General features: G+C 30.9%; 1 protein-coding gene across 2 annotated transcripts in view; it reads left to right on the top strand.

Moving 5' to 3' along the window:
• The window catches only part of LOC111705872 (uncharacterized), a 31,393-nt gene that overhangs the window by 11,287 nt on the left and 5,921 nt on the right, over nucleotides 1-14,185 (top strand). The window contains exons 6-13 of one of the 2 annotated variants that reach the window (XM_023478569.1): nucleotides 1,419-1,512; nucleotides 3,337-3,408; nucleotides 4,971-5,080; nucleotides 6,216-6,261; nucleotides 10,026-10,121; nucleotides 10,651-10,671; nucleotides 11,625-11,705; nucleotides 13,229-13,458. In XM_023478569.1, coding sequence (XP_023334337.1) covers nucleotides 1,419-1,512; nucleotides 3,337-3,408; nucleotides 4,971-5,080; nucleotides 6,216-6,261; nucleotides 10,026-10,121; nucleotides 10,651-10,671; nucleotides 11,625-11,705; nucleotides 13,229-13,458 — 750 coding nt within the window. The remainder of the gene's footprint in view (nucleotides 1-1,418; nucleotides 1,513-3,336; nucleotides 3,409-4,970; nucleotides 5,081-6,215; nucleotides 6,262-10,025; nucleotides 10,122-10,650; nucleotides 10,672-11,624; nucleotides 11,706-13,228; nucleotides 13,459-14,185) is intronic. The other variant, XM_023478570.1, reaches the window with a different exon arrangement.

Below are 14,185 nucleotides of genomic sequence, written 5' to 3' on the forward strand. Positions count from 1 at the left end.
CAATTCCTTCCTTATGAGAAATATGTTTGCTGAATAATTTTTACTTTATTTCTCGTCGTCGTTATTCAATAATTTAAAAAACCGATTCTGAAAACGTACCCACCCAAATTCATGATTTTGAACGTCGACTATGCACTCAAACTCAGTAATTATACATCCTGGAAAATTGTTGTATGTCTCAAATGAATCCTAAAGAAATTGTCCACAACACTGCATACAACCTTTCATAGCCTGTCTGTCCCTTTAAATACAAATAGTGACAACCAGACTATTAAATCTCAAGGGGAGGATTACAATCCAGGGCACACAGAGAATTTATGACAATAAATTTACAAACTGTTTACAATATTGATTTGACAAATTTTAAAAATATTAAGGTAGCCCTTGGCAACTGTTTTACTTTAATTGTATTTAAATCCACATTTCTCTGGATTAATACAAGTTTATATAAATTTCTGTTATCATACCAGTTGAACATAAATTCAGAACATTTTCAGAAATAAACTCTGTCTGAAGGTAATTTTAACCCGATCTAAGCTAGAAAAACATTTGTGTTAAATATTAGCACTCAATGACGATCAGAACCTGAAATCTTAAGGGGAGGGGGTCCACCAAAGAGAATAAAATATATATCAGAGTGGAATTTAATAAATCCCTCGGTATGAATTTTGTCAGCCCTTGTTAGCCTGTAAGGGATTTCAAAGTGTAAAAATCATGTAAATGTTCACAAATTATATGCAGTTCAATTAAGATATATTTCTTTAGATCCAATATCTATAAACAAAAAGAATAGAATATATATTAGAGTGGAATTTAGACAATCCCTCGGTATGAATTTTGTCAGGCCCTTTCAGCCTGAAAGGGAGTTAAAAGTGTACAAATCATGTAAATGTTCACGAATTATATGCAGTAGAGAACATTAATTCAGTATGTTCCCTAGACTATCCATTTCAATTTCGAATTTTTTAAGCTGTTAAATAAACTTATAAAATGAATTAGGTGAATAAAAAACATCATGTCATTTATAGTTATAACGAAAAATCATTGTTTGTAACGTGAAAGACATAGTATATGTGAAATTATCATTGGTTTTAATTATGAAACCAGCCTATTTCAAAATTTGGGTTTCTTTTAATATTAATTTTAGATTTTAAATAAAATGATGTTCCAGGGCCCAAAAGGTTATATAGCACAAATATGTGAAGCACACCTGAAGCACACCTGCAGTATGGAAACAGTACATTAAAATGGCCGTTTTACCCTTTCTTCGAGTAAATTCCTCTCTAATATATATTCTATTCTCTTTGCGGTCCACTTTCCCGGCACTATGTCTTATTTCCGACTGTTAACTGCCCTTTGTTGGAATTGCCTTTTGAGGTAGCATGCATTTATAATGTATATATTTAACCCTATCATAGGTGCAAGGGAAGGTGCAGTTCTACTAATGAAGAAATAGATTGTGTGGCAACTAGAGTTAGACAAAAGAGAGTAAAGATGACGGTGAAAACGACGGTAAACCAAAAATATGCTTATTGTTTAATAAGACAGTTTTAACATACTTAACAAACATGAAAATTCAAAAAAGTTTCTGTATTTGTTTAGCAAGTAGCGCTTATAAATCACGTGGAACACATATTTTATACAGTTTAACGAATGTATGAACAATATTGCTTCCGTAATGTTTAAAGAGATTGTTAAATTTCAAATCTACTCAATACTCATAATATCCTTAATTTTGTAATTAAGAACACAACTAATATTACCACACAAAGATGTTCATAATTAATGATTTTCGAGCAAAAGTTCAGAAAGGAATCTCATAACTTCATAATATTCCAGCCAAAAAAAGTTTTTTTAATCAAAAATCAAATATGACAGGAATTCAATCCATTTTATGTTTTAAACTCTGTTTCTTTTTCAAAATAGAATAACAGCACACATGAACAATACGATAAACAATAAAAAGATGTCCTTGTTATCTCTCTGAAAAGGACCGTTCACTTATTATTTGTGTAATTTCATGGTAAACTAATTACCCTATTAGCTATTAATTGGTATTAGTCTTACTTTTTAAAGATATCTATGACCGGAGAAAAGGCCGATCTATCGCTTAGAATCCAGCAGGGAAAGGTATGTTACAAAGACACTATTCCAACGTTTTTTCAGTCCAATAAAATCTAAAATTATCATATTTCAATGACATCAGTGTCAGCCATTATTTTAAAAAAAATAAAACTTCTGATTTTAAAATTAGCAAGAAATTAACGTGTCCAAATATGATTTAACAAATTAACATGTTTATGCAAAGACGTCTTTCTCTCTCAGAAAAACCGGTTCCTAGATTCCAACTTTTCAATAAATCACGGGGATTTCTTGAAAAGTAGGGGAAACGTATCAAACTGTCAAATGCTTATAATTAGTTATATTTTAAAAATAGACAATTTTAAAATAATTTTTTTTTTAAAATTAAAGATCTCTACAGTTAACTATTAGATACTAGAATTTAGTTAAATATTTGATAATATTTAAAAATCCATGGCTATGACAAAAAACATCAAATAGTGACATTGCTCTGGAATTCTGAATGATAAATTGGCTCAGTTCACAGTTGTCTTTGAAAATAAGACTCATACCAATGAATAGCTAATAGGCTAATAGGCTATTTAGTTTACCCTAAAATTAGCCAAATAAGTGAACTGTCTCTTTAAGTTGTGTTGAATTGTATCAATCTTTCCTCTTTCTCTCTACTACCAAAATAAATCGGCAAGCCACTTTTATAGGGAAGGCCCCTAATTTAAAGTTACTAGAAATTCAAGGCGCTTCGCGCCCTTCTTTCTAGCTTTAAAAGGGCGCTTCGCGCCCATCTTCTAAATTAGTTGTGAACATGTTCTCTTTGTGTACATCGTAAAACAAAACAAAAATAATTCGCGGATTTTCACAACAAATTTCGCGGATTTTCAAAAATTTTAAAAATTTAATGACGATCGAATTTTGATGGAGACAAATATTTGAAATTTTGATTTTTCATAAACCTTCCCTGGGGTCCCTAGATGTCCCACAACAAATTTGGGCCCGATCGGTTCAGCCGTTTTGACGTTTATTGGATACAAACAAACAAACAGACAAACAGACACCCAGACAGACTAGCCAAATTTATATATAGATGAATTAACTGTAAATCAAATAAATTATAAATTTAAATCAGGCATGTAACTCTGCTTTTTAAACATAATTGCATAAAGGAAAGAAAATTTGTTGATCGTTAATTTGACAAACCATTATTTTGACTTAGATTGGCATTAACTGCTTCCACCCAATTAATTGAGTTCTATGCAGTTAATAGGACGAGATCCAAGGGAAAAGATGAAAGAGATGTTGCTGGATGAACACGTAGATTGCGGCTGCCAGGCAAACAAAGATCTTTTGATGATATGTAATCCAGGATAATTTACAGATCGTGGCAAATATTTTAGATTTCTTGGGGTTTTCGGGTTTGACGCAAATTTAGATATCAAAAGAGTGAATCTTGTTTAGTCATTTTTGACCCTCAGTATTAGGATTACAATGTAAGAACTTTTGATGCTCTTGCACATCTTTTGTTTTGTATGTATCTTAATTAACCTTTGAGATTTCAGAGAAATAGAAATTTCATAAAAGATCAAAGAAAAGGAATTTCTTTACTTATATTAAAGGTTCTTCGTCATTCATAAATTTGATGTCAATTTTGAACCCTATTCCTGCTGAGGGGGGGGGGGTCAATTTAACCCCTACCCCCTGTAGTTTTTTACAAAACTCAAAAAGTTTTGGTCTGAGACTGTTGAAATCTTCTGACTTTTCCTAAAAGCCCTCCCTTTAGACCTAAAACCGGGCTTTTAATCTAACTGCCTAAATGACTACTTAGTACTTTCAGTTGTCAGATTTTGATAACTTTAGCTATTTGGAAAGCCTATGAAATTACAAGGAAACGGATTGCACAAATTTTGCAAAAAATAGTTTACAAATTATTTGCAAACAACCCGTCAAAGGAAATTTGCATATTTTTAGTTTTTCTTAGTTACTCATCAGGTTGTTTAAAATTTTGCAAATATTTTTGCATATTTGAAATAGCATGGTTAAGGGATTTTCAAAAATGTATATTTTATCATTTTTTGGACATTTTCAATAAAACTGGATTTTGCAAAAAAAAAAAGATTTAGCAAATTTGCAAATTTTTTTCAGATTCTAAAAGTAGAACAAAAAAGCTTTCCATTGCATGATGTATCATTTGTCATATTTGGACATCAAACATGGGATAAAGAGGGAGGGGGGTCAAATTCACCCCCTTCCCCAGCGTTTCCTGGATTTCCTGTCCCTAAGGGATAGGGTTAAAAACAATATTTTCTGGGTTTTACTAGATATAGAATTAAAAATTCAGTATTCAATCTATGTGATGAGACAGTAAGTATTGATTTATGGGTTAGTTTAGAGGATTTGAGGGATATCAGGAAAAGATGAGTTCATGCCCGAAGTACAAGTTTAAATTACAAGTTTAATACCATTATTGAATAATGTACCTTGTATACACATTGTATTTCAGAAAACAATTTAGATTATATAATGTTAAACAAAATCAAAGGAATGTGGGAACAGTGTTGATTTTGGTCATTTACTAAAAACTACTTCTGATACTAAACGTCATTTTAAATATAAACTGCACCTTTGTTAAACGGTAAAATCTTGTTTTCTTATAATATTTTTGTCAGTCTGGAAAAAAATACAATATTCAATACTCAATCTTGTTAAGAATTGGTAAATTAATATAAACAAAATAAAAAACAAAAATAATTTTCTTTCATTTAAATATAAATATAATATAATATAATACGATATAAATATTTTAAACACATAATGTTAGAAATGGGCTATAATCCTGGTTTGGAACTTATGTCCCCGAATAGAGTCTTTTACAGTTTAAATAAATAAAGATCTAGGGGAGTGTACAGTGCAAGCATATATCTTCACTTAGCTGTCGAGGAAGATTTAACAACGAAACTTGTGAATGCGAATGCGATGAGCAAATTTATAAAAATAAAATGTTAAGGTAAATATTTTTTCATATAAAGGAAATGCAATATGTTAAAAAGTTATTCAACTTTCTTGAAATAGCAATCACTATAAAACCGAAACCTTCAATATACTTCTAAAGCCAGCAAAAATGTCGTCATAAAATGTTTGCTGTATGATGTTTTTAAATGTCAAAAACAACTGGGAACGGATTTAAGTAAGTTTTAATAATTTAAAAATAAGAAAGAATTACTATTTCAACGAAAATGTAAAATTATTTTTGCTCCGGCATAAAAATCTACCACAAAAATTAGGAGCAATATGTATTAAAGAAAAAAAATCAAACGATTTCAAAAATATTATCTCATTGGAGAGGTTGATTTTTTTAAATTTTCTAAATATGTTAATATTAGTATCAAATGCTGCGTTTCGAACCGTTAAATGCTGTCAATTTTCGTTTTCGCTATTTCTAAAAAAAAATGATTTAAAGCTAAAACAATTAGATACTCTGAAAAACCTTTTTCTTAAAATTTGATATTTTGAATGGATTTTTACGACACCAATATTGTTTTGTTTTGACGATTTTTTTGTTGCAATGTTTTGTTCGACACAAAAAGGCAAAAATCGTAACATTTTTTATTCTCAAATAAAAAAATATTGCATTAACAATAAATTTAAGCATTTTTATCAAAAAGTTACCAATAGCCAGATTCTTAGCATTTCAAAGAGGCACGGACTCTACAATTAAATAAATTAAGGTTTCTAACTAGGTGGCCTAAGTCCAGATAGGATGAAAAGCTATAAATCGCAATAAAATTAAACCTCGAAATTTTAGTCCAGCTGCTTGGATAGTATCATCGGTCAAAACAACACTATTTTGTCAAAAATCTGTATTACGAAAATCTTTTCGTATATTTGATCAATAAACAATGAGGAGATAAAGACTTTGGTGTCAAATATATGTAAATTTTTTAGGACTTGAAGGAAATCTTATAATCTTATGGAAGAAAATAAAGGGAAAATTTGACTAATTTCCTCTATAAGTAAAGACTAAGTTGACGTCAATTTGCTTTACGGATTTTAAAAAAGATAATTAACTCTTGTATTCGTTTACCGACAAGAATATTAAGTAATGCAATAGTAATGAAAAGCCAAAATATTTTGTCATTTAGTTGTGAGTTGGCAAAGAATTCATACTGGGATACTACAAGCTGTCAGGAAAGTGAACAATAAAGGATTGGTTACATTTTTAAATACATAATACAAGCAAAGAAATATTAAAAACAAAGTATAATCGTTATTTTATAGTTTTGTTGATTTTTTTTTCGATCGCACACATTTGTTTCCTGAGGTAATAAAAAAGTAGTTCTGATACAATAAATAAATCAACAACCCGGTTATGTGTGATACAACAAAAGTTTGAGCCCGATTAATTTAGCTGTTTTAACATTTGGTTACAAACAAACATACGATCCAAATAAATTAATAATATGATTTTATGTAGGTTCAGGGCCATTTGCACTTGGGGTCCATCTCTATAGGCTCTAGATGTACTCTAGATGAAGTTCTATCAAATTCAAATTTCACAGAAATGGATCTGCTGGATTGTCAATCATGCACTAGAAGCATACAAATTCGCACACACATAAACTTCTTGATATCAAAGGTCAGACTCGTTCAATGTCACAGAACAGTGAAGCATGTTATTTACACTATTTCATCTTTCAACATCGTTCTCCATGGGTTCTAAGGCATAAAACACCTGAACTACAAAACGTACACGCAATTAAAAACAGTCAAAACCTCTTCAACCATTTTCCTGAAAAATTCTCTAGGCTTAAATGAGACTAAATGAGAGAGATAAAAAAATTGAAATATATTTAAGTTGAATTTTATAACAGCGGATTTAAACACGTTTATGTATCTATTTAATGAAAACTGGCTATGTATGTATATATATTTGTTTTTTGCTTTAGTACAAAAGGAATTTAGAAGTGCACAACATAGCGGAAAATATAAATGTCTGTTTCTTGTAGTATTATTTGAAAAGGCAGGTTGTCTTTATGTTCCTGTTATCTTTCCAGAACAAAATTTATTTAATCTAAAGAAATGTATTTTGAGAAGTTGAAAGCCATCGGAACTAGGAGGACATTTGGACATTTTCCTTAATTTTTAGAAAAACGAAAAAAATTAAAAAATGCAGAAGGTTAAAAATATGGTAATACGGTGGTTTTTTCATTGAAAGAAAAAATCACCGTAAATCTTCATTTTCTCTGAGGACGGTATCAGCGTGTACTTCCTCCTTCATTTTTAAGTTTTTGTATTTCTTATTTCACCTGAGATGTATGCAAGAGAAAAGCTAAAGATGAAATTTCACTATTTATTTCCTTCATTCCTTTATCTTGTCTGGGATGAATTACTCCCATCCTGGGACCGCTTTTATGCCTGCTCCCGGCTTCGTTTCACAGAGAAGGAACTTGGGACCTCTACTTTGAGCGAGTAAGATAGTAAAAGGCTAATTAATTACGAAAATTTATACAGAGACCAGATGCAATTAATAGAAAGACAGAGTGAACCCTTGTGGACTTCTTTGGCTTGACCGGGCTCATAACAGAAGTAGTTCAATTTAGTTTACGTGATTAAATATGTCTCGCTCTTGATTTTTAAGATCTAAATATTTTGTTTGTAAAGTTAGTGGTTGGTACATACAACATACTAATCAAGCTCACCAGTGCTAGTGTTACAATTTTATTTCTAAATATTTTTTTTTCTATTTTTTAATATACATTGTACGGCGCGGAATTAACTTATGGTATTCAAATTTGATACAAATTCAAGGATGTTTAAAAACTGAACATGTTTTTCCCTCTTAGGCTAAATAATTATCCGATCTTAATGAATCTAATTTAACAGTGGCTCTATAGTATATGGATGTTAGGATAACATGGTTCAAAATTATCGGATTAATGATCTGAATCTGCAGCTCTTCATTTGTTACGGATGGAAATGATACGCCTATAGTACAGAATTCATCACTGTGGTGATTTGCTTCAGTTGACAGAGGTTTTCGCATTTCTTTCTGACAACCTTTTTAAAGTTGCCCCAAATATTTTTAACTATAGGCCAGACATTGAAAACCTTCATAGACATTGTCAAGTGTAAACCAAACTATGATTGAAACTATTGAAGAAGCTGGCAGCAGGGGCTGTTTACAGGTACGTTCGTCCAGCTAGCTGAGCCCTCATGGACCAGATTAGAATTATTTTATACCTGGAAAAGCTTTCGACATAGTAAGGTATATTCCTTTTTGTAAAAACATATGGTCCTGTTAGCTTAGTAATGGTCCAATTCTTCTAAATTGTTGTCCTTGCTGAATGCGTTTGCCAGGAAACGTTTTCCTCCAGGCGTCTAATAGGTGATTGCCAGCCTGAACTTGTAATCTAATAATATACAAAGCTTTTCATAATTTGAGGTTTTTGAATACTTTTAAACAGATTCTTGTCATTTTCACGCCATTATGTACATCCCTGAGTTTTGTAAAAAGGAAATAATCACGTAGGCCTAAATTTGCTTTTTCGACAGTTATTTTAACACTGTATTTGTGCAAAAATGTGAATGGTTTCGTTATTTTCAATACCCTTTAGTATGAATGTGCTAAGATCTATTGAAGGATACAGTGTGAACTGAATGTATAATCCTTGTTTTAAGCGTGTTAAACCTAAAAGTTACATTAAAATAGCGCATTCCAAATGATGTTTTCTGGGGACCGAAGCGCTATCTTTTCTAATTTTATGCAGGAGCTTATCTTTAATGTGCTGACCCTGACTATATTTTAACACACTGTTGCAAAATGGTCAAAAAATAGCTCGCGATCTTCTAACATCGATATTAGATGAGTTTTCGAAATCAGCTAGAGCACTCTGCTGCTCAGTTTTTTTTTTGTCTTTATGTTTATGTCAGTTTTTCTCAGTTTTCCTCTGTTAAGATTCAGTTTCCAGCGAACCTTTAATCTAAGGTCTTTCTTCCTCATATACTTTGCTTGTCTATTTGATTGTTTGTTTGTAATCGATAAGCGTAAAAACGACTGAATCAATCGGGCCTAGATTTTTATGTGGGAGCTCACATGATCCCAGGGAAGGATTATGAATAGTTAGAATTGAAGAAAAGAACTGAGTTTTTGCCACAAACTAAATTTTTATAATCCCTATATCTTTGCAGCCTGATGTTGTAAACCTTCGATATTTCAAACTTAGATTATGTGGTCTAATATGATTTATAGTTTGAAATATCAAGGGTATACGACATTAGGTTGTAAAGTTATAGGAATGAGAAAATCAGAGTTTGTGGCACAAACTCAATTTCTTTGCATTAATAAAAATCGATTTTTTATAAATCCACGAAAACATGCTATGTTTAAGTTTATATTTACCCTTATTCTCCTCGGGTGTTCTTACAGTTTAAAATTTGATTTTTTTTATAGAAACTAAGTTTTTGTCACAAACTCCATTTATTTAATCCCTATTTCTCTGCATCCCAATGTCACAGACCTTTGATATTTCAAACTATGACTTCTGTTAAATCGAATAGTTTCAGTTTGATATATTAAAGATTCACTCCATCAGGTTGCAAAGATTAAGGGATTAGAAAATTTGAGTTTGTGGAAAAACTCAATTCCTTTCATTAAACTGAAACTGAGTGTTTACCTGAACCCTGTTCTAAATCTGAATCTGACTGTGTCCAGATGCTTTGTTTTTCCTTATCTGGAAAACTCGCCTTATTGTAACTTTATTAATTTTATTTTGTAGATTGTAATTATCGCCCAATACATAATACAATTCAGTTTTTAAAGAAATAGATTGTTTTCAAAGAAATTTTCCCCTTTTGAAGTTGGGTATTATCAAACTTAGATAGGTTTTGTCTTACATTCTTTTATTTGTGTTAAAATAAAAAATTGATTCTAAATAGTGTGTCACTTTATGCAGTGTAAAAGTAAAAGCGTTTCAACACGAGGAGTAGATCCATATACTTCTGAGTGTGTAGGCCCAGATTCAGTTGGAGTTCATGATACGTACAATCAGGTAAAAATCAATCTACATTCCGGGCAAATAATACACAAATTTAATCATACCGTTTATCGTTAATCTAATAATTCTGAGAAAATCACTATATTCTACTAATTTCAGGTTTTTGTGTATTAAACCCTAATTGACATATTTATATAATAAAGCTCTTAGCTCATATAATTATATTTGTAAATGTATATGTATGTATATACGTTAGCTATAGCTGGCCAAATAGCTGGACCAAATTGGCTGACATTTTTTGAGGGAACCCATTTAATTAAAATTTTTTATTCGATTTTTAAAAAATCCCACGGACAGCGCGGGAAACTTCAGTTACTTGTCATTAATTTATAGATTTCAATAGCTTTTAAATCACATTTTTCTTAAAGATATAATTTTATGATTAGTAAACCTTATAAATATTGTTATATTTAAGATTATATTTTTATAGTAAATGACTCTTGCAATCAGTGCCTGAAAAGCAATTGCAGACTTGTTTAAATAATTTGTTTAAACTCAAATTCTATTTTAAACTTTCTTTCAGGAGGAGTCCATATCTTCAGAGGTAATACTTTACCGACCTCAAAAATTAATGCATCCAGAAATATTTAATATTGCAGATTTTCATTTTCCCTCGGGTATTTATTTTACACAAAAACTTGGATAGATCATTTTTTATTTTCATGAAAGAAAAGAGTAATCTCAAGACAAATTTGAAAGAAAAAAAAAACCTAAAAATAGTTTGATCAGTAGATTTGGTCAAAGAAATTACTTTTAAAATCAATAACGACGAAAATGGAATCAGAACAACACACATATTGTGGTTCTATACTGGACTTTCAATAGTCTTAAATTTAATTTTCTTAAAGCATATTTAATGAACATAATGTCAGCACAGTATTGTAAAAAAAATGATACGAAATAAAGGATTTGTAGTTATTATTCTAAAAGTACCTTTACCTTTACTTTGCGAATTATTTACACTCAACGGTTTGCAAAAAAAAGTAACCATGTACAGAACATACATTTTAGTAGTTAGTAATGAAGTTATTTTGTTGTTCTCTCGCTGTCTGTCAAGAGGAAATCTCTCATTCATAAAAAATTCAAAATTTCATGGCATTTATGAGGTTAGTTTCAAGATATCACTAGAGGAGCCCTCGCAATACCTAATGCTTTCCTGGTATTGAAGGCAATAATTCTGCACTTAGTAAAATCGAGCTCATTTAGAGAAAAAACTAAAACTCAAACTCATTACCTGTAGGGCTCAATAATATACGATTTATAACTTTATTTTGTGTTTTCTTTTTATTTAGAGTGATTTTAAAAACTTTTCTTAAAAGGCCTTGTATGTAGGTGGAAAACTGGTCTAAAATATTTAAGTGTGCTGTAAAATTTAAAAATTTCCCTCCTGTTTTTAAAACTTAGTGTAAAGTATTAGTCGCCTATAAATCATTATTTACGGCCTAAAACTGACGATAAAGATATCCTGCTTTCCATGAAACATTTATTTTCTTGAAGGTTGTAAGCTGGGTACTGTTCGGGTGTTGCTTAACGACCTGTATTTTCCTTGCTGCGTCAACTTTTTACTATCATAGAAAGGTATATTTACTTTAAACTTTACATTGAAAACCATGAATGCGTCTTTGTTAAAAATATTATATTAAGGAAAAAAATGCTGTCAAGTTTAACCCTTTTTTTACAAACAGCCTGATAATGTTTCATTAATAATATTCAAATTCACACGGATTTGAATGTTTAAAAAAGAAATTCAAAAATAATAAATTACAACCTTTTTGTCCTTTTTTACTGGTCAATAGGCCTTTCCTTGTGTTATGTGATTTACAAAAAATCGGACCCGATCGGTTTAGCCGTTTATTGTTTACAAACAAGCAAACACCCTGACACGTAATACATAGAGGCAGGCCAAATTTAGGTCCAATGGAATATTTCATAAATTAAGTCTTCCGCTTTACGACTCTTTTGACGAGGACAGAAGAATCCAGAATTAATAATATATAATAACGCTCTTTGCTCATATATATTTGTATGTGAGGTATAGCTGGCCAAACGGCTGGACCAAATTGAGGTGCCGTTGGGCTAACATAGGCTGAAAATAATTTCTCTGAAAATCCGAAATTTTATATCAAAATTTCGAAATTTGTTTTCTTCCACGGGCAACGCTGTGCATTTCAGCGAGTATATGCTAAACCTGGAGCTAAGCGTGCAGAGAGTTCCATTTATTCCTCCTCTTCCCATTCTTGTTGACAGAGGAGAGGGGTGTGGTAGATAGTGTAGGATCTGAGATAAGCGTGTCCGCTGTCCAAGGATGGTCCAAGGGGAGGGTCTTAGGAAACAGGAGAAAACATTTCCAATGAAATTTCACTCTTCTCTTGGTGGCAAAAATAATGAAAAATAAACTGGAAGGAAAAATTCATAAAAAATAAGAAAATCTGCATAAAAAAACGGAAAAATTTACTGGTGAAAAAGTTGTAAAAAAAACTGATAAAAAATCGTGAGAACGGAAATTGCAGAAATATTGTTTCTCTAAATATTTTATTCTATAAAGAATTCAGAAGACTATCCTAATTATATATTTTTTTAAATACTTTTTATCTTGAATAAATACAAGATTAAAATAGGTTTTTTAATTTATGCAACTTATTGATTGAAATAAATGGGTTTCCATTTTTCCGGAACAAAATTTCCATTTTGGAAATGGAATGATCTGGGAATCTGTTGCATAATCTGGAATTCCGGGGTAAACCGTTTACGTGACGTAATCCGGAAATTTTTCCTGTTTACCGAATGGAAACCGTAAAATTTCCAGTTTCCATTTAATGAACCAGAAATTTTTCCGGTTTACATAACGTTAACTGTAAAATTTCCAGTTTCCATTTCGTAAACCGAAATTTTTTCCGGTTTATGTAGGCTACAGATTACAAAGACCTATAAAATTTTTAAAAGTGTGAAAAAAATTATACAAAAAAAAATTTGAATTAAACATTTCAAAACCAATTGATTTTTCCTTAAAATTTGAAAAAAAATAAACAAGGAGTTTTCATTTTAAAAATGTTCAATTGAAGTGAAAGATATGGTAACTAACTTCCTTTTCTTTTTTTCAGGTTCGAAATTTAGTTTCAACTCAGCTAAAAATTCAAGGGGTCCAGTACAACAATGGGGGTAGGAATTCCTTTGAAAATCCCGTCAAAGAAAATTCGGGGAATCACAGAAGAGGTGAAGAACACCTCAGCAACATTACACAAGAGGAAAACCACACTAAGGAAAAATTAACAGAAGACGACGGAAAACTTGAGAAAACCTCAAGAAAATCTCGAGACATTCACAAAACAAGGAATCAAACTCAAAATTATAACAGAAGCAATAATAAAAGGACTTCGCAATCTGAAGGAAAAAGTCAGAGATATTTCCAATTATGACTTTTAATCTAGAATTCATACTTTAATATATAGAACGACATCAAGTTGTAAAGATAAAAAGTTTTAGATTGGGTGTGATTCAAAATTACCTCTAAAATTTGGTGAACGGTAAAATATAGGGTTTGCTGATAAACAGGTCTCAAACAAAACTAATGGGTAGCACTGTATTAAATGCACTACTCCATAAATATCTTTCAAAGCCGTATCAATCCAGGTACGACTCAATCCCTATCATTGGTCTACGAGGCATAAGAGCTAATCAGTTCAATAACACTTTTCCATTAGTATTTGTACTAGGATTTTCAGCGAAAATGAAAAATCGTTTAGCGAAAATATTGCATTTTTCGCAGAATTTTTTTTTCACAACCATTTCGCTTCATTTTCGCATTTTGTTTGCTCCCAAAAAATGAAAACATTTTCCTTTTCCGCGAAATTTCGCTTGAATCTGTTTCGCGAAAAAATACAAAATTTTGCGATAAAATAATGCAAAAATTTCGCAGAAACTTAACAAGATAGCGAGTAAAATCAAATTCTCTTCATCAAACATTTATTAAAGTAAAGGAAGATAAATTATGTATATGACTTAATAACACTTCAAATATTGAACTATCACAAGTTCTTTTGAGCAATTAATTGTTGCAG

The sequence above is a fragment of the Eurytemora carolleeae genome, unplaced genomic scaffold (genome assembly GCF_000591075.1).
Source record: "Eurytemora carolleeae unplaced genomic scaffold, Eaff_2.0 scaffold693, whole genome shotgun sequence".
Classification (NCBI taxonomy): Eukaryota; Metazoa; Arthropoda; class Copepoda; order Calanoida; family Temoridae; genus Eurytemora; species Eurytemora carolleeae.